This window comes from Equus przewalskii, chromosome 22, assembly GCF_037783145.1.
Source record: "Equus przewalskii isolate Varuska chromosome 22, EquPr2, whole genome shotgun sequence".
In the NCBI taxonomy this organism is placed as follows: Eukaryota; Metazoa; Chordata; class Mammalia; order Perissodactyla; family Equidae; genus Equus; species Equus przewalskii.
In genome coordinates this window covers 17,121,451-17,144,920 of record NC_091852.1, presented here as the reverse complement: position 1 = coordinate 17,144,920, position 23,470 = coordinate 17,121,451, and the positions used below count along the sequence as shown (strand labels likewise).

The 23,470-nt window shown below is 39.1% G+C and overlaps 1 protein-coding gene and 1 long non-coding RNA gene across 2 annotated transcripts in view; one reads left to right on the top strand and one right to left on the bottom strand.

Annotated features, from left to right (window-relative positions):
• Nucleotides 1-14,998, top strand: part of GDA (guanine deaminase) — a 90,098-nt gene extending 75,100 nt beyond the window's left edge. Inside the window, exons 11-14 of the mRNA XM_008513573.2 lie at nucleotides 5,127-5,273; nucleotides 8,622-8,752; nucleotides 9,915-9,942; nucleotides 10,814-14,998. Coding sequence (XP_008511795.1) covers nucleotides 5,127-5,273; nucleotides 8,622-8,752; nucleotides 9,915-9,942; nucleotides 10,814-10,884 — 377 coding nt within the window. The 3' untranslated portion in view covers nucleotides 10,885-14,998. The remainder of the gene's footprint in view (nucleotides 1-5,126; nucleotides 5,274-8,621; nucleotides 8,753-9,914; nucleotides 9,943-10,813) is intronic.
• Nucleotides 14,999-17,803: 2,805 nt separating this feature from the next.
• Nucleotides 17,804-23,470, bottom strand: part of LOC139078553 (uncharacterized) — a 51,049-nt gene continuing 45,382 nt past the window's right edge. Inside the window, exon 3 of the long non-coding RNA XR_011531565.1 lies at nucleotides 17,804-23,218. This is a non-coding gene — a long non-coding RNA (uncharacterized lncRNA). The remainder of the gene's footprint in view (nucleotides 23,219-23,470) is intronic.

Below are 23,470 nucleotides of genomic sequence, written 5' to 3'. Positions count from 1 at the left end.
TTGGCAAGTGGGAGCAAAATTATAAGTATATAAAATCTCTTGTCTCAGAAAAAAGGGACATAGCAAATAGCCAAAAAACAGTGATCTGAAGGAAAAGATAAAAATATGGTACAAGTTTACATCAACAAGACCTATGAATTCATTAAAACAAACAACATACATGGAGCCAGTGTCCCACGTTCTAGTGACAATTTCTTATCCTTCTAACTTACTTGTTCCATCACTCCCAAAGCAACAGCTCTTTGATCAACTTGTAGCCTCCAGTCCAGCGATGCCGTGCCTTCTCAAATTCCATTATTCTCTTTCTCATTTACCCATCTGGGATGCCAGAGTACATCACTATAATCATTCCCTTGGGAATGTCCTCATGTCTCATGTTCTTCTTGTTTTCTTTGTATTCACTTTGCAAAAACCCAAACCTTGGTTATTTCAACTATTCCCCTTCTCAGTGTCTACAGCTGAGCAGCTGGAAGTTGCTGGAAAAAAATTCTCTAGTGAGGTTTCATTTCAAATTTTGCTTTCAAATCCCAAATGGCCCTCAGCACTACCCAAGTAGACAATTACGTTTCTCTAATGGGCACATGTCCCCATGTTCCAAGACAGCCTTTTCTCATTTCTTTCTAAACTTTCTACTCCAACTCATCGTCTCCTCACTTCCCGCTGATGGCCTCGTCTCATAAGTCATTTAGAAAATAGAAACAATCAGAAACCCTTCCCTCACCTTCCCCCCAAACAAATTTACACACCTTCCTGCATCTGCTTGTGTGTTTTCTTTTTCCCGCTACAGCTAAAAAACAAAAATTCTCTTCTCCAATCAAAGGCAAAAATCAAAATACCATGCATTGTGTTCTGTATTCTCTCCCTCTCTCAGTATCTCAGCAATTCCTTTGGCCACTGACTCTCTTGCATCATCATTATCTCCTCCCCACTGGATCATTCCTATCAGCACAGAAACATTCTCTAGTATCTTCTGATCTTTTCAGCAAAGATATGAAACTTCCCTCTTAGTCAGACACCCGTCTCTGACTGTTGCCCCATCTCTCTGCTCCACTTCACAGCAAAACTTCTTCAGAGTGGGAACCCCACTGCCACCACTTTCCATTCCTCCACCCCTTCAGTCTGGCTCCCGCCCGACTCTCCAGGGTAACTATCCTTGTCCTTTCTCCCCCGGGCTTTTACCATTGTGGTCTCTTTTGCCGCCAACCCCAAAGGCCACCATTCTGCCCTTAACACACTGCACTTATGAGTAGTATTTGCCATAATTGACCACTCTCTCCTTTGTCCAAACAATCTTATCTTGGATACAGTGAAACAACACTGTTCTGGATTTCCTTCTGCCTGTCTTGTCAGCCCTTCTTTCTCTTCTCTGGGGTCCTTTCTCCTCTCCCTGGACATTCAAAAGCTTTGTTCAGGCTCAGTCCTAGCCTCTCTCCTCTTTTCACTTTCCACTTTCTTCTTAGGAGACATCATCCACAACCTTGGCTTCACATGATTACACATCTGCAGATGACTCACAGGTTTTTGTATCCAGCCCAGACTCTTCCTTTGAATTCCAAACCTTCATTTTCAATTGCTTTCTTTCTCCTTCCTTTTTGACCCCTCCTCATAGAACCCCCAAACTTGCTTATATCCCAAAACACATTTAAGCCTCATTCTCTTAAATGGCTCTGCTTTCCACGGTTTTCAGTTTCTCAAAGTTGAAATGCGATCCTTGTCTTTGGGACCTTCTTTTGCCTCACCTTCTCCCCCATGTCTAAGCCAGTACAATGTCCAACCTCATGAATCCTGAATATATCTGGAATCCATCCTCTTTTCCCATATCAACCACCACCACTTGATCCAAGCTGCCATCGTGTCTTGCCTGAACTCCTGCACCAGCTTTCTAATCAGGCTCATATCCATCTTGGACTCTTCCTATCCACAGTCTTCTCCTTTCAGAAGAATCACAGTGAAGATCTGACTGTTTCAACCTTTCCCGCCTACTACCCTTCAGTGGGATTTTGAATATGCAGAGCTCATTACAAGGCCCTCAAAGCTCTGCACGGTTTGATACCCATCTACCTCCCAGCCTCATCTCACACTACTCTCTTCTCCCTACGCTGGCCGTCTTTTAATCTCCTCTATGAATCACATTCCCATCTTCCAAAAGACCTTTGTGTATTCTGTTGCTCTCCCTGGAGTGCCCTTTATGCCTCTCCTTACATGGCTGAATTCTCATTCCTGTCTTAGTTTAAATGTCATCGCCTTAAAGAAATCTTCTCTGGACATCCTGTCCAAATGGCCTTTCCACCTCCATTTTCTCTATACGAACTGAACACAATTTATAGTTAATATTTGTTTCTTTCTCCTCCACTAGATATTTAGCTCACGTGGAGCTCATAAGTTTTATTTATGAGTGCTTAAATAAATCAAGCACATAGAAGATGCTCAGTAAATGGTTGTCGATAGATGAAAGAATGCATAAGAAATGGACACACACATGTAAAATCATTTCCTTTTATCTTTCCATTGCCTCTGGCTCAAGTTTTTTCTCTTGTGTGGTTTCTTCAGAGTCTTCTTGTAAATAATAGAGTCCTTTGATTGACTGTGGCAAGCAAGTGATGGTACCATTCTTTATCAAGATGGTAGAGTGGCAGGGGTTGGGAATAGATTTTCTGAGAAAATGCATCCACTTTCCTCCCTTTACCATTCCCTTATGCAAGTTCCACCCTTTGGTCCTCATTCCCCGGCACTTGTGTTATTTAATTGGATTTTATCAGCAACTGTTAAGACAGGTGATGTTATTTCTATTTTCTGAGAAAATTGAGGTTCACAGGTACTAAGTAAATGACCAAAGGTCAACAAAGCAAAGAAGTTCCAGATCTCAGGTTAAAACCAGGTCAGTAAAAAGTGAAGGCTCATTATTTCTCTTTCCACCCCATCACACTGCCTCTTGCTATATGACAAAGTAAGGATTCCACCTGCATTAAATGTGTTGCAGAGGGAGGAGGAAGGCCCTGAGTTCACCAGGCAGGGGGGGATCTGGAAGTTCCTCTCGCAATAGAAATCCATGGAAGAAAAGCTTGACTCTTACACAAATGGTGCTCGTTAAATACCATGGTTCGTGTGCTCCACAGTCCATTCTTTGATCCACAGGTCTTGTTCCTTTATTGGAAGTTACTTCATTAACATAACAACCAGGAGAATATAGGATCATTAAATCATCCTATAAGTCAGCAACATAAAAAAACAGCTCTCGAGATTTTCTCAATAAATTGCATAATGTTTCCCCTAACCTATCTTTATCCTTTCTGTAAGGACAGTTTTGATTAGATATTGAGGAAAAGACTACTTTCTGTACCCGCTTTTATAACTGCAGGCTTTTAAATTGTCCATATTCACACCATCCTAATGGCTTTGCTCTTGTTTTCTCCATGTTTCCTTCCAGTCTTTATACACATATTTTGAAATATATATTCCATCTTTACATGTTTCCATATTACACAGTGATAGCATTTTTATTCTGCCTTTACATTTAACATTTTCTTTTTTCTAGCAATAAAGAAAGAATCAGTAGACAAAGTATTTCAAAGCTAATGTGCATTATTCCCAAATCTTATTTATTTTGATCTTAGTTTGATGCCATGGTAAAATGAAGGTTGAATGGATGGTTACTAAAATGGACTAATAGCTTAAGTAGATGTAATTAAAACTTGTCAAGGAAGTGGATGATCCTTTGGCAATACTATTCTGGCTAAAGAAAAGTATTTTCTAAAAAAATTCCATACAAGTTTATCTAAGGACATGGCAGACGGTTGAACATAAAATCGAACTGCAATCTAGAATTAGTACTTAATAGGTTATTACTTTTAAACTTGGCAATATATATAGGCACTAAGAATTATATATGTCTATCTTGAAATGACAGAAGGAATAACAAACAACAAAGTGTATTTTAAGCTATAGATGTACTTTTCCTCTAATAAAACATGCTAACTCACTTGACATTTATTTATACAAACTCATTTAATAACTCCCACAAGTGTTCTTGCCAAAGGTAGTATTCCAATATAATTATGATTAGGGACTTTATTTAAGTCACTGAAAATCTTAATCCTCATCTAATTATGCCAAGCAACATATAAAGTTGTCTACATCAGCATTGCTCATTTATTACACTAGTTTTCCAGAATACATAAATTCATTCTAAAAGCTTTCCTGAAAATTATCATAAAGAAGTGGCTTTTTAATTCCCAAAGTTCTCATCTGAATTAGAATAGATTTAGGACAAGTTTTTAGAGCATAGAACTGTGAATTTCTTTTAAGTCTCATGTTATGTTATCTAAATTATCTTTATAACTATGAAGGCATATTTGACCAATTTCTGTGAGAGTTTAGGGAATATTCAGAGGTAAGTTTCTTCTCTTAACTTTGTGAACCATCCAGGCTTTGTATTGGGTTGAACTGTGCCTTCTCCTCGCCCCCGCCCAAAAAGATGTCTACCTGGAAGTTTTAAATGGGACCTTATTTGAAATAAAGGTCTTTGCAGATGTAATTAAGGTAAGGATCTCAAGACAAAATCATTCTGAATTAGGGTGAGCCCTAAATCTGATGATAAATGTCCTTATAAGAGACAAAAAATCAGAGACACATAAAGACACATAGGGAAGAAGGTCATTTGACAATGGACGCAGATATTGGAGTTATGCAGCCACAAGCCAAGGCACACCAGGAGCCACTAGAAGCTGGAAGAAACAAGGAAAGATTCTTCCCTAGGGCCTTTGCAGGGATTAGTGGCCCTGCCAACACTTTGATGTAAGACTTCTGCCCTCCAAAACTGTGGAAGAATAAATTTCTGCTGTTTTAAATCCCCAAATATGTGGTAATTTGCTGCAGCAGCCTTAGGAAATTAATACAAGTGTACATTTGATACTAACTGATACTAACTTAAATTGATTTTAAGTTTTAAGTTCCTTTAAATGTTAGTCTGTTATCTATTCTGTGTTTATAAATAAGATCTTCTTTAAGAAAATATATTAAGGACTGAATATCTGTCACTGAAAACAAACGAAAAACCCAACCTTGTCTTCCTAATATTCCATTTCTCTCGTAAGGTTCCTCCTTTGGCTTTGTTTTATCTACCATAGATGTAGCTGGGGGTTATTCATCTTCCATGCTTGATGCAATCAGAAGAGCAGTGATGGTTTCCAATATCCTTTTAATCAGCAACGTAAATGCGAAAAGCCTCACCCTCAAGGAGGTTTTCAGACTTGCTACTCTTGGAGGCAGCCAAGGTAATGACCATTTTATTTCTCTCTCGAACAGTGTTACAACTGTGCCAATCTGAGTCCTTAGATACCGTATGAAGGCACATGTTATGGCATCAGCAGGCACCCAATATCCACGACATAGCATACCCCAAACTTCGCATGTAAAGTACATGCTCAAGCATGTGGTGGACGCATCATTCTTTCGGCAAGTTCCCTGTCTTTGGCAGAAGAGATAATAGATACACAATTATCATATTAATTTTTTTTTTGAGGAAGATTAGCCCTAAGTTAACATCCACTGCCAATCCTCCTCTTTTTGCTGAGAAAGACTGGCCCTGAGCTAACATCCGTGCCCATCTTTCTCTAGTTTATATGTGGGACGACTACCACAGCATGGCTTGCCAAGCGGTGCCATTTCCGCACCGGGGATCCGAACTGGCGAACCCCAGGCTGCCGAAGCAGAACGTGCGAACTTAACTGCTGCACCACCGGACCAGCCCCATATATTATTGTTTTAGTGGATATTTCCATTGACCACATGCATATGTGTTCTTTAAAATAATCAGTTTTTCCATTGAGTCAAATGACATGCTCTCTATTGGCCTGAGTGATAATAATAATAGTAGTAAAAATAATAGCCAAGACTTACAGAGGTCTTACCAGGTGATAGGCACTATGCAACATGCTTTAAGTATGTTGTTATTTAATCCTTACAACCACTGTTATTAATTCCACTTTACCAACAAGGTACCTCAACAAGGCTTACACCACTGTCAAGCTATATAGTACCATGATTTGAATCCAGAAAATCTAATGCCAGAATGCAGGCTCTTATCCTTCCCCTGTGATACCTTCCTGTATAAATCTCAGATTAGACTAGGAATTTTGTTTACATAATTAAGTATGCTAATTACCCAAGCCTCATTAAAAGGAGAAAGATATAAAAATATAGTTGGTTGATATGAAAACATTGTTCATCAGCTTTTTCCAGTTCTCACGTCACTGTATTTTTATGTAAAAAATAGAAAATGGTAATTGTATTGCTTTCAGTCACTTTAGTATTATACCATAATCTGGATGGATGATAGTGAACACAGCATGCAACCTTAGATAGCTAGTGAGCAATAAAGCATAGAGATAGACATTTATGATAGATACCCTGGGTCTCAGAAACAGAAGGTGATGCAGGCCAAGAGTATCCTGGGAAGAGAAACTTGCTGGCTCTTCTCGGAATATGCTGGGCTATGATGAATGCCATAAAGAATATTTCAGGGAAAACAAGTAGAGGTCGTGCTCTTTCAGTTTCCCTAAGTCTTAAGATTTCATTTTCTGAAGTTACAAGTTGTAAATCACCCGTTCTTTTGATGAGTGTCACGTTCCCCACCCCAACCCCAGTGTACTTGTGTATCTAAGTTGGAGTCGTTGACCTGCCATCTTATTTCCATGGTGCAAACGAGTTCTATTTAAATAATGCTTTTTTTATTTTAGGCTCTCTGTGAGTTGCTTCATCAGGATCCTGTGTCTGATCAAGCCGGCATGGGTTGCTTACCAAATCATTTCTACTTTGCTGTAATGGCTTTCTAATCTATTTTCTGGGCTGCTGGGTTTACTGTTATGGAATTTCTTCTCCTTAGCTTGTGTCTCTACGAGAGTCTGAGTGAAATGAGATGAGTGGCTTTCTGTATAAAGTGGGGCATCTTCCCAGCTTGCCACGGCCTTTCCATTGCTCTCAAGAGCAAGATGTGTGTAAATCACCTTCCCGGAGGCCTTTGCTCCAAAGGCAGCAACGCTACATTTCCTGAACTGCATTTGAGTCACTTAGCAGCTCAGCTAGGCCTCCTTGCAATAATCTGAACTGAGATCAATTTACAAATTCACTGAAAGCAATTGTGTCTTTTCTGTTTCATTCACGCCTGAACTCTCCAGGTTTTAAAAAATAGCCCGGTTTATGTATATCATTCAAAGACTGGTGAATGAACCTGGTTTTCTGGCCTATTAAGCACACAACAATTTTATGTTGAATACAGTCATTAAAAACTCATACTTGTCATGTTCTTTGTCAGGGGCTAAAGAAGTAAAGTGTAATTGGTGAAGGAGGAGAGAATTTCCAGTGATTTTCTATTGCATTTAGTCCTTCCCCATGCAATTAATAGAACTCACCTAACTGCTTTTAACATTTCTAATTATTTTTGCGCTCCTGTCTTGCTCTAAGAATTCTTTAGCCTTTTTCTTTTCTGAGCATAAAAGAATTGCCCTTTAAATAGCCTTTTAAGAACAAGTGGGATTTCTATGTCAGTGCTTAGAGAATTGCCAAAAGACTTCTGTATGTTCATATGTAGAAATATAATGTACCAGATATTGTCTAACATGGATATATGATCCAATATTTTCACATCGGGCTATAGCCTGACCGTGACAGACTACCGCAAACACATGTAAAAATTCAAATAAATAATGTTGCATTCCAGTTGACCTTCCTTTAATGCATGCTTCCATTTGGTACCTCAATGTCCCCTCAGTGACTCAGATTACAGGTTTTAAGAAGCTTTGAATTCAGCATCTTTACTGACTAGGGAAGCCAACTTCCCCATCTTCTGAAACTAAGTCATAAAAATGAGAGATGTTCTTCCTCAGCATCTAATGTTCATGGAACATGAATTCTAGCTATGAGGTGGATCGAGCCAGCAGTCGTTATTGACCTATGCCCTATTTTAGAAAATCATTCTTCTCCGGCAACCAGAAAATCTATGAGGTTACAAAGAAATTGGTCTGCTTTCAAAAGCATTCGGACTCTTGAGCTAAAAGGATTATTTACTTTCAGAAGTTAATTTTTTCTGTTCAAAAGATTTAAACTAAGGAACTTCTGATGGATATGCCTGCGTTGGCAAATATGCAAAAGGATAATAATTTTTTATTTATTCGTGGTTCATTTCACTGCCAAGAAAATAGATCTTGTCAGCTAGTTCATAGAACAAAAAAAGGTAAGGAAAAGGAGTTGGGATGTTGTAGGGGGTGCTTAGGAGGGAAAAAGAAGAAAGATATTATGTCAGTCGTCATGTTTCTTAGAGAGATGAATGAAAATCTTGGACCAGCTGGACTGATAGAGCTGAAATAGAGGCACCCTCAGAATCAGGATCATGGTGATGAAGGGAACTGTTTTCATTCTCAGATTTTGCTTTCCCTGTGCTTGCTCTGCCTTCTGTAAATCCAAGTCTTGTGACCTATTGCATTGAGAGAGCTTTTCTGCTTCACTATTGAGATACTAATTTTTTTGTAGTAACATGTTGCAGATTCCATGCTTGCAAACTGGGACATTTGCACAGTCTGATGGCTTGAAATACTGACTGTTGATTAATTTATTCCACCCTGCAGCCCTGGGGCTGGATAAAGAGATTGGAAACTTTGAGGTGGGCAAGGAATTTGATGCCCTCCTGATCAACCCCAAAGCATCTGACTCCCCCATTGACCTGTTTTGTGGGGATTTTGTTGGTGATATTTCTGAGGTAAGTAAAAGAAAGGTAATCAAAGGCATTTATTTCATGAAGTGGTCATCATAGCTTCCCTGTAGAAAAAAAATAAAGGCTGAAACGTTTTAATGGAATGCAGGAGAATCTTTAAAAGGGAAGCTAGATCCTTTTAAATTATTACAATCTCATGCAACAATGTTAACAATAATGGTATTAACAAAGTATTTGTATTTTGATTATATTTGTATGTTTGAATGCATTTAGCTAAAAGAAGCCATAATATAGTTAGCACTTATTGAACATACTTACTATGTGCTAGGTGGCCTGGAATTAAGTACTTTAATGCATCATTTTTGTTTAATCATCAGAACTCTTACGAGAGGTAGGTGCTGTTAATATTGCTATGTAACTTACGGGGCAGTGAGGCTTCAGGGAGATTAAATGATCTACCTAAGGACTCATGGCTAGTAATTAGTAATTAGTAGACAGAGTCTGGATTCCAGTCCAGGACTTTCTGACTTCCAGAGTGGAGCTCTTGACCATAATGCTACATTGATTTTCTTAATTATAAGAAAATGAGATTTATTCCTTTGTTTCTCTTATTATAGAATGTTTTCTGTATAAAATAAACTGGTGCTTCTTACTTTAATAACAATTCTTTATAAGATATTGAATTTTTCTTAAAAAACTATTACCATTTATAGATCGATCCACTTATGAGATAATGTGATACTAAATATAACATATTAAGGTCTTTAGAAGAAAGATGCTGGATTATTTGAACTTGGTACCATTTGTTATTTTCATGTTATTTATTTTACTCCTTCTTTAACATAAATTTTTGGGAATAGGGCTGTGTCCCATTCATCCAGTCATTTTTCTTATAAGAAATATAAATATTTTGAAAGATTTGAATTATTTTATTAAATCAGTTTCTTTAATTTATGTAACACTTTTCCTCTGAAGAATTCAAGGTTATATACCAAGAACTTTCAGGTAATGGATAAACATTTGTTAACAGCCAGTAGTTTTTTTTTTTTAAGCAAAAGACCATTTCTTTTTCATAAATAGAAGTAAATTTTGCCATTGAGAAGTAAATTTATATTTCTGGGCTTTGCCAACCACTATTGGCTGTGAATTTACTTTTCTAAATGCACAAAATATTCTTTCTTATTGTGACCTTTATTTTGCATTTTAGGCCGTTATCCAGAAGTTCCTCTATCTAGGTGGGTAGACACACGTGTCAATGCTAAATAAAATCTTTCTTTATCTCTTTCTTGGGTATGGTTCTCTGTATTTATTGTACCATATGTTAAACCCTATGTGTGATCGTTTGCTTTGATTCATTCTGTTTTTTTTTTTTTTTTAACATTCCCCGGCATCAAGCCCGTTTATGGCACAATAAAGGCACTATTTGAAATGCGCATGCTCCTCTACAACGTAAATCCTAAACCGAGGAACGGTAGACCAAAAGAAAGACGTCATTGTGTCCTTTCCTCTTTCTCTCATTCTGTACCTTCCAGTCTGCCCTACCACGTTGTATTTGTGATAAGTATGTGGGGGAGTCTCACCACACACATTTTTTAACGTACATTCAATTCAGTTCACTGAGAGAGAGAAATAAATAGTCCGGAAGGTTCTACCCTGCCTCTCACTGCAGTTGAGTGAACTCCGAGTCCTAAGTGAACTTGAGATGGGAGAGACACCTGGTATTTCTTGAGCTCAGTTCTAGCAGGCCCTTCATCTCACCATGCTGAGTGTGATTCTAGGTGTAAAGATAAGTATTTCCTTTACTATGGGGGCTGGAAATGCAAACCGTGCACGTCGGCTGGAAGGACAGCAACAGGGGGTCCGTTCACCTTTATGTGATTTCTGCCTTAGGTGCAGAATTCCGACGCTAATCCTCAGATTAGGTGGAACATCGTCTGTTGCACATTTCTCCCTGTCTAGATTATAAGCAATCTGAAAGAGAAGAGAGAGCTTTTTGTATTTTCTCTCTTAGAAGTAGTTTTTGTTTTTAAATCGCTCCCAGTGGCAAATAAAATACATATTGACACAAAAGCACTTTATAAATGATTCCTTGATTTCCTTTTTCAGGAGATGACCGAAATATTGAGGAGGTTTATGTGGGCGGAAAGCAGGTAGTTCCCTTTTCAAGCTCAGTGTGAGACCCTCAGCGTCTACCAGTTCTCCTGGGACAACGTCGTTCTGCGTCTGTTTGTGCCCAGGCGGAGTTAGAAAGTCAACGAATAGTACCTTGTTCTTGGGCTGACTCTCTCTCCCTGTATCCAGTTACAGTATTGACTTGACAAATCGTTTGAAGGAAGTTGTGCTAATTCTCAACTCTGTGCTTGGGAGGGTTCAAAATTTCTCTCTTTTGAGCTCTTCAGATTTACTTTAAGCTCAAACATAAGGGAATGTTATTCCTGATGATATCCTTATTATGAGATTTAAGTAAGATTGACTTCATATGTGGAAATGTGGAGAGGAAAGATATTTCTATAAAGTTAGATATTTTAAGCCAATAAACATGAAAATCAGAAAACAGAAAATGAAACAGTGAATATATTTTAATGAAGGAGAAAATATTAGACTATGAACAAACACTGGAAAATCACTTCAGATTATGTTTGAAAATTATATACTGAGCATACTAATTTAAAAAGAGAACTTGTTGAATTTTAAAACGTGTTTCCCGATTGACCTTGTCTTCTGGAAATTTGCATTTAATGGAATTTGCATTTCAGAGATGTGTTATTGTTGTGCTTTGCCTTCTTCGGGGATGAAATGTCAGAAATTGAATGCCACGTGCTTTCTTAATATAGTTCTGTGCTTCAAAGTGTTTGACAGAAGTTGAGTATTCAAGATTTAAAGTTTCTTAGGAATATTATTCTCATAACTACATGGCATAAATAGTTATATTTCTGTGTACTTTAAAGTCACCTTAATGTATAATTGTGTGATGCTATTATTGCTTCAATTTTATTAGAAGAGAAACAAATTCCATAATCTACTGCTGTGTAGACTGGAGCCTTCATAAATTGGGGCAAGTGCTGAGCGTCCAAAAGCTGCCAATACCAAAAGGAAGGGTCTCATTGCAGTGACCTATTCTCCCCGAGAACTACGCCATAGTTGCTGGAAATTTCATACTCAGATATCAATCTCTTAGAACTTGAAAATGAAGGACAAATCCTCTTAAAGAAATGTTAAAAATCTTTAAACCCTGGGGCCGGCCCCGTGGCGAGTGGTTAAGTTTGCTCGCTCCACTTCCTCGGCCCAGGGTTTTGCTGGTTCAGATCCTGGGTGCGGACATGGCACCGCTCATCAGGCCATGCTGAGGTGGCATCCCACATGCCACAACTAGAAGGACCACATCTAAAACTACACAACTATGTACGGGGGGACTTTGGGGAGAAAAAGGAAAAATAAAAAAGAATCTTTAAAAAAAATCTTTAAACCCTACATATTGTGAGTACTCTATTTTTCAATTTTATCCTATTATCTTTCTAATTCCTAATAATTTTCAGGATATTAGAATTTTAGGATAATGAAAAGTATATAGATGTCCCACTTTATGTTAATAGGACTTAATCTGTACTAGACATCTAGGAACATTAAACAAAGCAGAGTATTTTTATGCGTCCTAACTATAACCATAACCTAGAATTAAAAACAAATTATGACTTTATGATAAATCCTTAAGAAGTATTGATGTGAATGTTATTTAAATACTATATTTTTCTCATTTAATTCCAAATACTATAAACCAACAAGGAAAAGGAGTAGATTTTCTTAATGTATCTTAACACTCATACCTAGGGCTTAGTTGTGACTCATTATTATTATGTTACAGTAGAGAACTTTATGTAATATAGCTAATCCATATCTACAGGACTAAGAAAAAGATTCCTCCTCTTGTATTATAAATTTTAATCTCATGTAGTCATGCCAATTCAGAAGTATGTCCAGTTTTTTTTTTTCCTGGTGGAAACACTTTTAGATTTGCTACACTTAAAGATAGAACACATTTTTATCTTATTTTTTGAAAAACAACAGAGTTTGCATTGTGGGATATGAAGTAACTCAGTAAATCCAATTTCCAGTCTCAGCCTCTGTATTTCCAGAATTTCTAATTCCTGCACCATGTCAAAGATGCCCCCACAAATTTCTGTCCATTTCTCTAGAGCACTGGGAGGCGTTTTCTCTTTGTCTGCCGATCCCTGCCGAAGGACCTAGTTACCTGCTGTCTAACCCACACGAGCAGGCTTAAGAATTTGGATGAAATGTGCAAGATCCACTACTAGGCAGCAGCTGCCCCACCCTTGGCAAGCTCCTACACTTCTCTTCCTTAAGGGTGTACATTTTACGTTGAACATCAGTTTTCATTTAGATTTAGGATTGATATGCAGTAAATATACATAAATGTAGCATCAGAAGCAGGAAGAATGGCCATATACAACCAATCTGTCAAGCGTTAAATATAGCCCTGGAAATATGTTAAGAGTTGAATACCTTTTCCAGTGCAAATAGAATTCATTGAAATGTTTACATGTACTTTGTTCTCCCTGCACCCCTGATAACTTTTATGTTTTATTTCTCTGAGTGCAGTGTTCCTGAATGTTGATCTGCTTCTTGCTGTACAACAGGGATGTGCCACACATGTGGCCAGATGTTCTGCACTTTGAAATGTTGCCTTTGCCTACTGTAGGTTGACTTTCTGAATGGTGGAGAGGCAGTATTCTAAGCCAATCCCATTTGTCACTTTATGTTTGGATATTTTGCTCTCTGACAGGAAAGAAAGTATTAAAACTTAACAGCGCCTTCACCCCACCCTGCGCTATTTGCCTCAGGTTTCATGGTATTTTTCATGGGATACATTTTGGCAGGTAAAACCGTATTCAATAGTATTAACTATCATACTTTAAAAAACATCTTTTCACAACCAGAACACAAAAGCAGGCTTATCAGCTAAGGTGAATTTACTTTTCAAAAGGGAATGAAATGTGGGATTAGGACCTGAGAGGTTGTCCTAGTCATGGTAAACTGAGACCAAGGAGACTCTGCTCCCTTGTTTATTCTCCAAGCTTCTTCTCTGATTTAATTGTCAAAGGTTTTAGAATCCAAGAGAATATCTTGGAACAAGCTCCCTTCATGCCAGGAGGAGGTCTTTCTAAGTTAACATTGTGAGCGTTGAACCCCATTGAATTTCTTTTTTACTTCTGTGAGAATTCAGCATGGGACAGGAAGGAAAGAGATGGGAAGACACTCCATTACGCTTAGCTGGTTTTGAAGTGTGCCCTTGAATATCCCTGTGGGCAGCATTATGTCTCCTCAGAGATAATGGAGGTGGTGTGAGATCCAGCAGTGGTGTGAGATCCAACAATGTATTTTGAGTCTTCACACCCTTCCAGACTCTTGCTATTTTTAATCTTTTCACCTCAGAACCAGACATATGGAAAGCTTTAAAGGCAAGCTGGAAGCGTGTTGTGTCAATTCTACCTTGTGCTATGCACAGAAGATATCCAGAACTGGATGCTTCCATAGCCCACTGGACATCTTTTCATTGTGTGCATTTTCTGATGATGCTGGAAGCAGTCACATGTTTAAAAAGAGTGTTCTGAGTTATTAAAAGCTGGACTAAGAAATGTGTCTCGGGCAATGTCTTGAAATAATTTTCAAATTGCATGGATTGTGAATTTTTTTGAAGGCTTAAAGAAGACGTTTGCAATTTCTGATCTACCTAGCCAACTTTAGGTATAACTTTGGACCCTGACACTTTTTAATGTCTCTGAAAGAAAAGCATGAAAGAAATGCACAAATGAATGGACACTATTAGAAAACCCTACCATTGGTCCCCATGCATGTTTTACATCCAGCCCTCTCCTCCCTTTGCCTCCCACAGTCCTGAGTGTGACAGATGAAGAATTGAGTTAGTTTGCAAATCTGGTCCAAATTTAATGAAATGTAAAAGTTGAACAGGCCAATGATGAAACAAAATGTAAATTCCGAGGCCTTCCAAGTCCATGGGGTTCAATGACCTGAGTAATAGATGTATGTGCCATTGATTTGCCTGTCCAGTTCCCACTCAAAAGCCTGCCAGAAAGCATTTTTTATAGAAAACCACCTTACATTATCGTTAAACTCCTGATCGCTACTCTTAAGAATATACATGTATGTATTCATGGGGACATTTTTTCTCAATATTGTATGATTTGCTTATTGTTCATGTGCTGAGTGAGCTCCTTTGTGCTTCTGACAAAAATAAATGAGATTTTGTGTTTACATTATGTTTTTGTTGTGAGTTCCCTCAGTCTGATAGAAGGGGGATTAATCTTACAATGTTTCTTTCTTTTTAACATGAATTTTAAAAAACAGAATAGGATATTTAGCTGTGGGGCAACATGTATCTTCCATCCTATGATAGTCACCATAAATAGCTTTTAAAAATTAACCTATAATGTTCAGCCCTTTGGAATCAGATTACTACTGCTTTTGATTTCAGCATAGTTAATATTTCATATTTTATAAACCACAACCCAGAGTGAGAAACATACTTTAACATCAAGAATTAGTTCACACTGTCGGGCAGCAAAATTTGCCACCTCAAAATGTGTCTCCTTGGTTTGAGGGTTATTTTAGGCTGATTGTTTTTAATAAACAAAAGACTCAGGGAGAAACTTTGATCTCTCCCCCTAATCGCCTAAAAAGAATTTAGATAGAGGACCTGTTCCAGGAAGGAGCTATCATCATAGACAACTATAGTGTGATATGAACTCGGTGTGGTAGACAGAGAGGAACCTAGTAAGGTGCACTTGATCAAAGTCCTCTCTGTGTCCCGTTGTCTCTAGATGGCCCAACAAACACTTGTTTACCAAACATTAACTCTTTTCATCTTCCTGTAAATTGCCTCCTTTCCCTTTGAAGTCCCAGACCCCTGCCTCCTTCTCTTTAGTCCAGAATGACATATATACCTCATTTTGCCTGTCTTTAGAATTTTTCATGCTTATGTGAATTCCCCATGCATACGTGTTAAATTTGATTTGCTCCCGTTAACCCGCCTTATGTTATTTTAATTGTTCAACCACCATAAGAACCAAAAGAAGAAGAGAGGATTTCGCCTCCCCCACAACATACACATATGTGCATGTGTATTTAAACATGAGTCTCGCGAAATGATACTTTCCCTGTCTGTGATGCCTGGAGCTATTTTCTTCTATTATGTTCTGTTCTATTCTGTCTTACTCTGTTTAATTTTTTTTATGCTGATAATGATTTCCAAAATTGGTTTCTTGAACCTCTAATGGGTCATCACCTGCAGTGTGGAAGCAGTTTCCAGTGTCTTTTGAGCTGTATACTTGAAGTCTCCATGCCTCCATTCAGTGATTTGGGCATGACATGAGTGCCTGCCTCAGAGTCATGAGGATTAAATGAAATAATACTTAGCCAGCACTTAAGATAGCACCTGGGACACAATGACTACTCACGATATCGTAGTTATTATTTTTTAAATGAATACAGACTGAACAGGAATAAAACTTTATTCTCTACTGAGGTATAGTTGACATACAATATTATATTCGTTTCAGGTGTACAACATAGTGATTTGACATTTATATACATTACAGAGGGATCACCCTGATAAGTCTAGTAACCATCTGTCATCATACAAAGTTATTACAATGTTGTTGACTATAATCCCTATGCTGTGCATCACGTCCCCATGACATTTATTGTGTGTCTGGAAGTTTATACCTCTTAATCCCCTTCACTTGTTTCACCCTTCCCTCCACCCTCCTGAAATAAAACTAGTTTAAAACATATTTTTATCAATTTATTTTTTAGCGTCTAAATCAAGTGATATTAAGGATCTCTCTATACATAAAAATATTCTGTAACGATTAAATCTGATTTTTTTCAGCACTATGTTCATTATTTTCTATTTATAACATGAAGCATAAGACAATAGCAGATTTGATCTATAAATTCACCCTTAATGTTCTGAGCAATTTACTAAGCACCTTTTTTTTCTCCTAAAGAACAACTTAGTCAAAATACCCAGAAGAGAATTTTCATGTACGTAATCTAGCAATAAGGAGCGCCTAATTTGCACATTGTGGAAACAGAGTTCTGTAATAGCTAATTAATGGACGTGCAAATTATTACATGGTACTAAATTCAGGACTTAAATAAAATAAGATTTAGACACAGGATAAATATCTGCCAGTAGTGAAACAGGGCCCGTTGTAGGGTGTTCTCAGATTCCATTGAAGACGCCGCTCAGTTAAAAGAACAGGACCCACAATAGTTGTTACCAACAGGAGCAGGATATTTTTGTTTTTTGTTTTAATTTTGTTATAAAATGGGATAAGGGAAATACTTTCCATATTTAAAGTGATAAAAGCCTATTTTAAAGTGTAATTAATTTTTTTCACTAATTCAGACTCATCCCCTTTTACCATCAAGCCAGCCCACACCATCTTTGTAAAATTACATTAGATTTGTCATACTTCTTGAGTTCTCCATGCTTCTATGTTAGTTGAGTCTATATTTTGAGGTGGGAAGAGAGATAGCTCACTAAAAAAGCATTCTCTATGGCGAAAACTTCGTTGGGAAATTTTTCAGTGGTAACTCAGAAAAAAAATAAAACATTTTTGGCCCAACACAAAAAGTGATCAAGAAAATATGACCAGATGACACAGAGTTTTGCAGGCCACTTGGGCCCTCATCAATTGTCAATAGGGACTCACGCAAATATTTCTTAAGATATTTCCCATCTGTAGAAGGAAGGATCAAAGTCAGAGCAGTAAAATCTACTGTAAGAGAAATAAAGGCCTAGAAAGATGGTCATTTAGTCAGATGACAAGAGGGTCTCAGACACTTGCTTGAGAATTGAAACTTGCAGCTTCCCTGTAAAATTAATTTCTGTCCCTTTAATCTTGGACAGTCTCCAAATCAGACTTTTGTTTTACTGCTGTGAGTAAAGCCACAACCCATAAATTAATAACCGAAGGAAGAGTTTTACTCTTGTTTTTATCAGTTCTAAACTTACTTCCTTGAGTGCTTGAGAGACTTTGAACAGCTCTGGTGTTTTGTTTTTCTTTCTCTTTCTGCAAAAGTTGGTTCCATCCTCACCTGAGCTTGGGGACAAACGCAAGGATGGCTTTGCGTGTGGAAAGCGCTTCGAAAAGCTTGACGGAAGCACATAAACAGACGAAGACATGAGAGGCTTTTGTTATTTCAATGGATCAATTAAGAGGCTCAGAAAAAGAAGTGCACGCACTTCTCTCAACTCATGAACACTTTCCTCTTGGCAGAACTCCAAAAAATAAATCAGGCTTGGCAAATTATGTATTCCGGATTAATTTATATAATCACAACACGCCCTTCAGCATGATAAACACGCCCTGGCTTGATGCGATGGCACGCTGTGAATACAGTGAAATCTCATGATAATGATTCGGTAGTAATGGGGTTGTAAAAGAGACTCTATGGAGGTTAGGTTGTTGTGGTGGTTGTTTTAAGCTCAGGGATAGATTTTGGGATGTCCAGGACAATTATGCAATCTCTGGTGGGTAGATTATTTATTATAATTTATATGGGGAAGAAAACCCACCATGTAGAAACTTGTACAAAATCTTCATGTTCCCTACAAAATTACTGCCCAGATAAAACAAGGAAGAAGTCAACATAAATGCACATAAAATCTTCATTTAATGTTGTTTGTGTACTGTAGACCATTTAACATGGCATAATTGATTCTAAAAGAAATGAGAATAATCGGTCAGGTTGCCCTGAAATGTACCTGGCTGTTCTCTCAGGCTTTCCATGTGGTGGTAAAATTGAATACTTAAAATTAATTAGTTGCTTTTTTTAAAAGATAGAAATCCCTGCATAGAGAAAGCATAAAGAACAGTGTATTAAGTAATATTTAATTTACTAAGCATGAGGTTGGTAAGTTTTAAACCAGATTTATTCAAGGGTTATTTTATTAAGCGCACACTAAGCAGGTCCAGGCCAGTTCTCAGGGTTAAAAACGACATTAATCTCTTTGAGGAACTCATTCTGAGATGGTGGGTGAGGGAAATATATAGATGATGCAATATATTAAGTTCGTGCCAGATATATAGAGAGCGAAGGGTGCTCAGAGGGGAAAGGTGGGGTGTGTTGAGTATGTGGTGGGCAGGGAGAACAGAGAACAAAGGACAGTGGTGAATGTTCCACAGAGGAAGTGACAGCTGACCTGAGATGAAGAAAAGGAATTTATTTTCCACGTGAAGACTCTCCAAAGGGCATTCCAAACAGAGCATTCAGCATGAGCAACAACAGACATCATAAAGACCTTGACCCCTGAAAAAAGTAAGATAAGAATAAGACCGACTAACTCAGTGGCCCTAGAGGTGTTGACTCCAAATGAAGGTTTCTAGGCCCTTCTTCCTAGAGACTCTGATTCAATAGGTCTGAGCTGGGGCCCACAAATCTGTATCATGGACAAATAACTTGGTAAGGTCAGGGATTGGGGTCATGCTAGTGATGACAATAACTGGGCGTGATCATAGGTGAGAGATGCTGAAGAGACAAGAAGCAATGCTCCCTTAGTGCAGAAACTGAGCCTCATGTGCAACAGGGATCATTCACCCATTCATCGGACAGATACCTTATTAGCAAACGTTGCTCGGCTTTACCCCAGCTGGTGGGGAAAGAGATGGTGGCAGCCATGCTTCCACCACAAGGAGAAACCTGAGAGAGTGAACGCTGCCCATCAACACCCAGAGGCCTCTTTCAGACTCTGGGAGTGGGGACTGATAGAGGAGCTCCTGGGCAGTGACTCAGAGCCTACTGACAACCCCAGGGCTGCAGGGGTCCTACTGCCTCGCCATGTTGTGAGCTACGGCAATATCCTACACTGGCTTAGCCTACTGCCAGCTTTGTTTCTATCACTTGCAAATCAAAGAGCCCAGATTAAAATCCTCTCTAGCTTCTTTTTCTCCCCTACAATGGCTGAATTCTTTAGAAACAGATTATAAACTTTGAAAGAGCTGTTTTCTTCTTAAACGAATGAATGATAGACAAAGAAACAACTCTCACTTCACCAGGCATTTGGCCACCTCCCCACCTCAAACCTCCACAGGGGCATCTGTGGCCTGAACCTGGCACCTTCCAGGACCCCAGACCAGCCTCCGCTCATGGTTTTCTCATTTCCTTCTGGTAAAGGTACTAGGGGCAAGTCTCTCACGGTAGACTCCCAGGCGAGATACTAGGAGAATGAGATGTTGTTTAAAGGAGTAAATGATGGCAAATTCAGTCGAAAGAAGGACCTGCTCCCCCTGCAGAGGCAACTACAGTTATTTGACTCCATGGACTGGAGACCAGTTGCAGGACAACCTTGAGCCATGAGCTGAAGATGGCAGGGTCACATAATGAAAGGTGCCTGGGTCACAAAGTCAACAGTGGAGGAGAGTCTCCTTGATCCAGGAATACATAGGTTGAAAGGGGGAAAATTGGCCCTACAGAAAATCCATGAACTCTTAAGACATTGCCATTCTGATATTGAAATCCGGGGCTGTTACCTTTGTGGAGGCCCTTCAGTGCTCTGCTCCTGCCCCCACGGTGTCCCCTTCCCCCGATAGACCAAACACAAACCAGGGGGGAGGCCTCAGGAGAGGGAGATCCCCGTGACCTTTGTAGGCAAGGTCAGGCTTCCCTGCTGCTGAAGGAAACTTGAACTCAGGAGAATGAGCCTCACCCAGGGCTGTGAGCACAAGAGTCTCCTGCTGCAGCATGCCCACCATTGCACACTGACCTGCTCTGTGGTGGAGAACGCGTGATAGCATGACACTGCTTTGGTCTCTTTGGTTTCCTGCAGTACCAGGTCAGAACTAGAGTGATCAGAGCTCGAGGCTGGCCTCCTCTGGCTCCCGGAGTGTTTTCCACTTGTGCAAATGCACTGGACAAATAATATCACTTTCTCTGTGTGTGATGAGCCAAGCCAAATGAGAGAGCACTGTTTTATAGATCCTGGCCCCCAGTGCACTCGTGGCCTGTCCTGTTTGAGAGGCATTTGTTTGGGCTGGAGAGGGGACACTCTACAGGGTTCCTTGTGGTCAGTTGTGGCCCTCAGGATACTGACAACCAGAGACAGAAAGCAGTCTCTTTGGAGTCATGGAGGGTGTGAGGATGGTTATAAAAACGTCTTCCCAGCTGGTTCTGGAGGCACTCTCTGGTGCTCCGACGGTGCTGTATGAATGCTTGAGACAAGGCAGTCTCTTTGGGTCTCTCTGGGAGATTCTGGGGCATGCTGCCCTGATCGTTGTTACAGAAAAGAGCCAACATACTTAAAGGAGAGAAAAAGAGCTCCTAAGAGATTTTCTGCTCTGGTTGGAGAATATCGTGAAGTCCGTGAGAGGATTAGACTGAAAACACAAGGCGATGGAGCCCTCAAGTCGCCTGAACTGGAGGCCAGTCCTCTGAATTGCACACAAGGAGTTTGGCAACACTAAGAAAATATCTGAGCAGGTTCACGTCTTCATTTGAGGATACGATAGACCTTCTCCAAAAGGAACAGAAAAGTGAGACCCCCCCCCAAGCTTTCATTTCATGGAGTGATGATGGCTGCACTTCAAGGATGGACAAACCACTCAAAGATGCATCAAAATCCTGTCGCTGCCTAGTGACTGATGCCAAAAACATCGTAAAAGCTTCTCAGAAGCATATAGAACAACTTCTGAGGGGAATCGTGGATGGTCTGCATGAAAACACTAATTTTCAGGAAAGCTAAAACTACTTTCCCAAGAAGCTTCCCAATGGGAGAGTGCAGGAACTGAAGAGACAGAAAAAAAAATGTTTTAGGACTTGAATCCATGAATGAAACAAGATGTCAGTGATAAGGAGAGCCAGTCAAAGTATCTGAAACTGAACTAAAGCCTGTTCTTTCTAGAAACATTACATGAGGGTAACTTGAAATTAGACAAAAAGAGTAGATCAGCAAATAGAGATTACCTAGACTATGAATCAGAAGTTGATTTGAAGAAACTCATTGATGCCGTTTACTTAGAAAGGCTTGAAGGAGAAAAATAAGGACATATTTAAGACACGTGAAGAAAATCAACAGAATAAAGAGCATACAGTTCTAATAAAAAGGCATCAGCCTGAGCAAGCATGTTTACCATGTAACAATCTACACCTTGGAAGTGAGATTCAAAAGCTTCCACTGAAACTTCAAATATTGCTTGAACTACATCAAGAACATATTGCAGGGGCCAGCCCAGTGGCACAGCGGTTAAGTTCACACATTCTGCTTCAACGGCCTGGGGTTCGCTGGTTCGGATCCTGGGTGTGGACATATGCACCACTTGTCAAGCCATGCTGTGGCAGGCGTCCTACATATAAAGTAGAGGAAGATGGGCGTGGATGTTAGCTCAGGGCCAGTCTTCCTCAAACTAACAAAAAAAGAACGTAATGCAAATTCACAGAAAATCCGTTGAGGAGGGCGTTAACCACTGAGAATTAGAAAAGAAACTTCCCAAAGTGTATGAAACTTATGCAGTGGACTCTGCAGTCCTTGATAGCATGGCACCAGTTCCCTAGAGTTATGACACCCCCAGCAAGGGTGAGAATTATGACACTCCAAGCAAGGGTGAGAGTTACGACACCCCAATCAATGGTGAAGTTATGTAAACAACCCAAGAAAGTGTGCCCCCTACTCTGAGGAGGTGCAGAATTTCCTCTCTCTCTTTTTTTTAAAAAAATGAAAAGTAAACAAAAACTGAGGTGACAACTATAGCCAACACTTAGTATGTGCTTATTATATGCCAAACATTGTCTCAAGAGATTTATTGAATCAACTCATTTAATCTTCACAAAAACCTAATGGGAAGGGGCCATCATCTTAATTTCACAAAGGTGGAGAATGAGGCCCATAGAAGTTAAGTAACAGGGTTGGATAGAAGATCTAATAAAGACATTCATAAGACAGTTGGCAAGATTTGAATAAAGTTTGTAGATTAAATCATGGGTATGCAAACTTTCTTTGTAAAGAGCCAAGGAGTAAATATTTTTGGGTCTGTGGACCAAGCCATAAGAACACCTTAGAAGTCTCTATCAGGACTACCCCACTCTGTCTTTGTATCAAAAGCAGCCACAGAGAGTGAACAAACAAATGAGCATGGTGTGCTCTGAAAAACTTAATTTATAAACACTGAAATTTGAATTTCATGTAATTTTCACGTTAAATAGTTCTCAATTATTTAAAAACACTCCTAGCCCCCAGACCCTGCAAAAGAGATGGTGGGCATGACGTGGCTCTCAGGTTGCGGCTTGAGATAACAGTATTGGTCGTTGTACTCTGGTTATGTAAGATAATGTCCTTGTTCTCAGAAAATGAACATGAAAATATTTAGAGATAAAGCGTCATTCTCTTTCCAAATTGTCTCTGTCAACTGCTTGTCCAGCTTCTGCTTACATACCTCCATTGACATGGAACTCATTTCAAGTGGCTCCTTCATCCTGGGACAACATAGATCATTAGAAAATTATTTATTAGATTCAAAGAAAATGTAGTTCCATGTAAGTCAAATGTGAGAATAAATACAATTATTTCAAAATGAATGAAACTGGTATTTTTGTACAAGATATAAAACTAGCATTTTTAAGATAAGATTGTAAGCCAGCCAGCAAGGTGGAGATAATGTTTAACCAGTGCATCCCCTAGTGGCCAAGGCTTGAACAGACGGCTGTACGAAACAAAGGTCTCCCTCC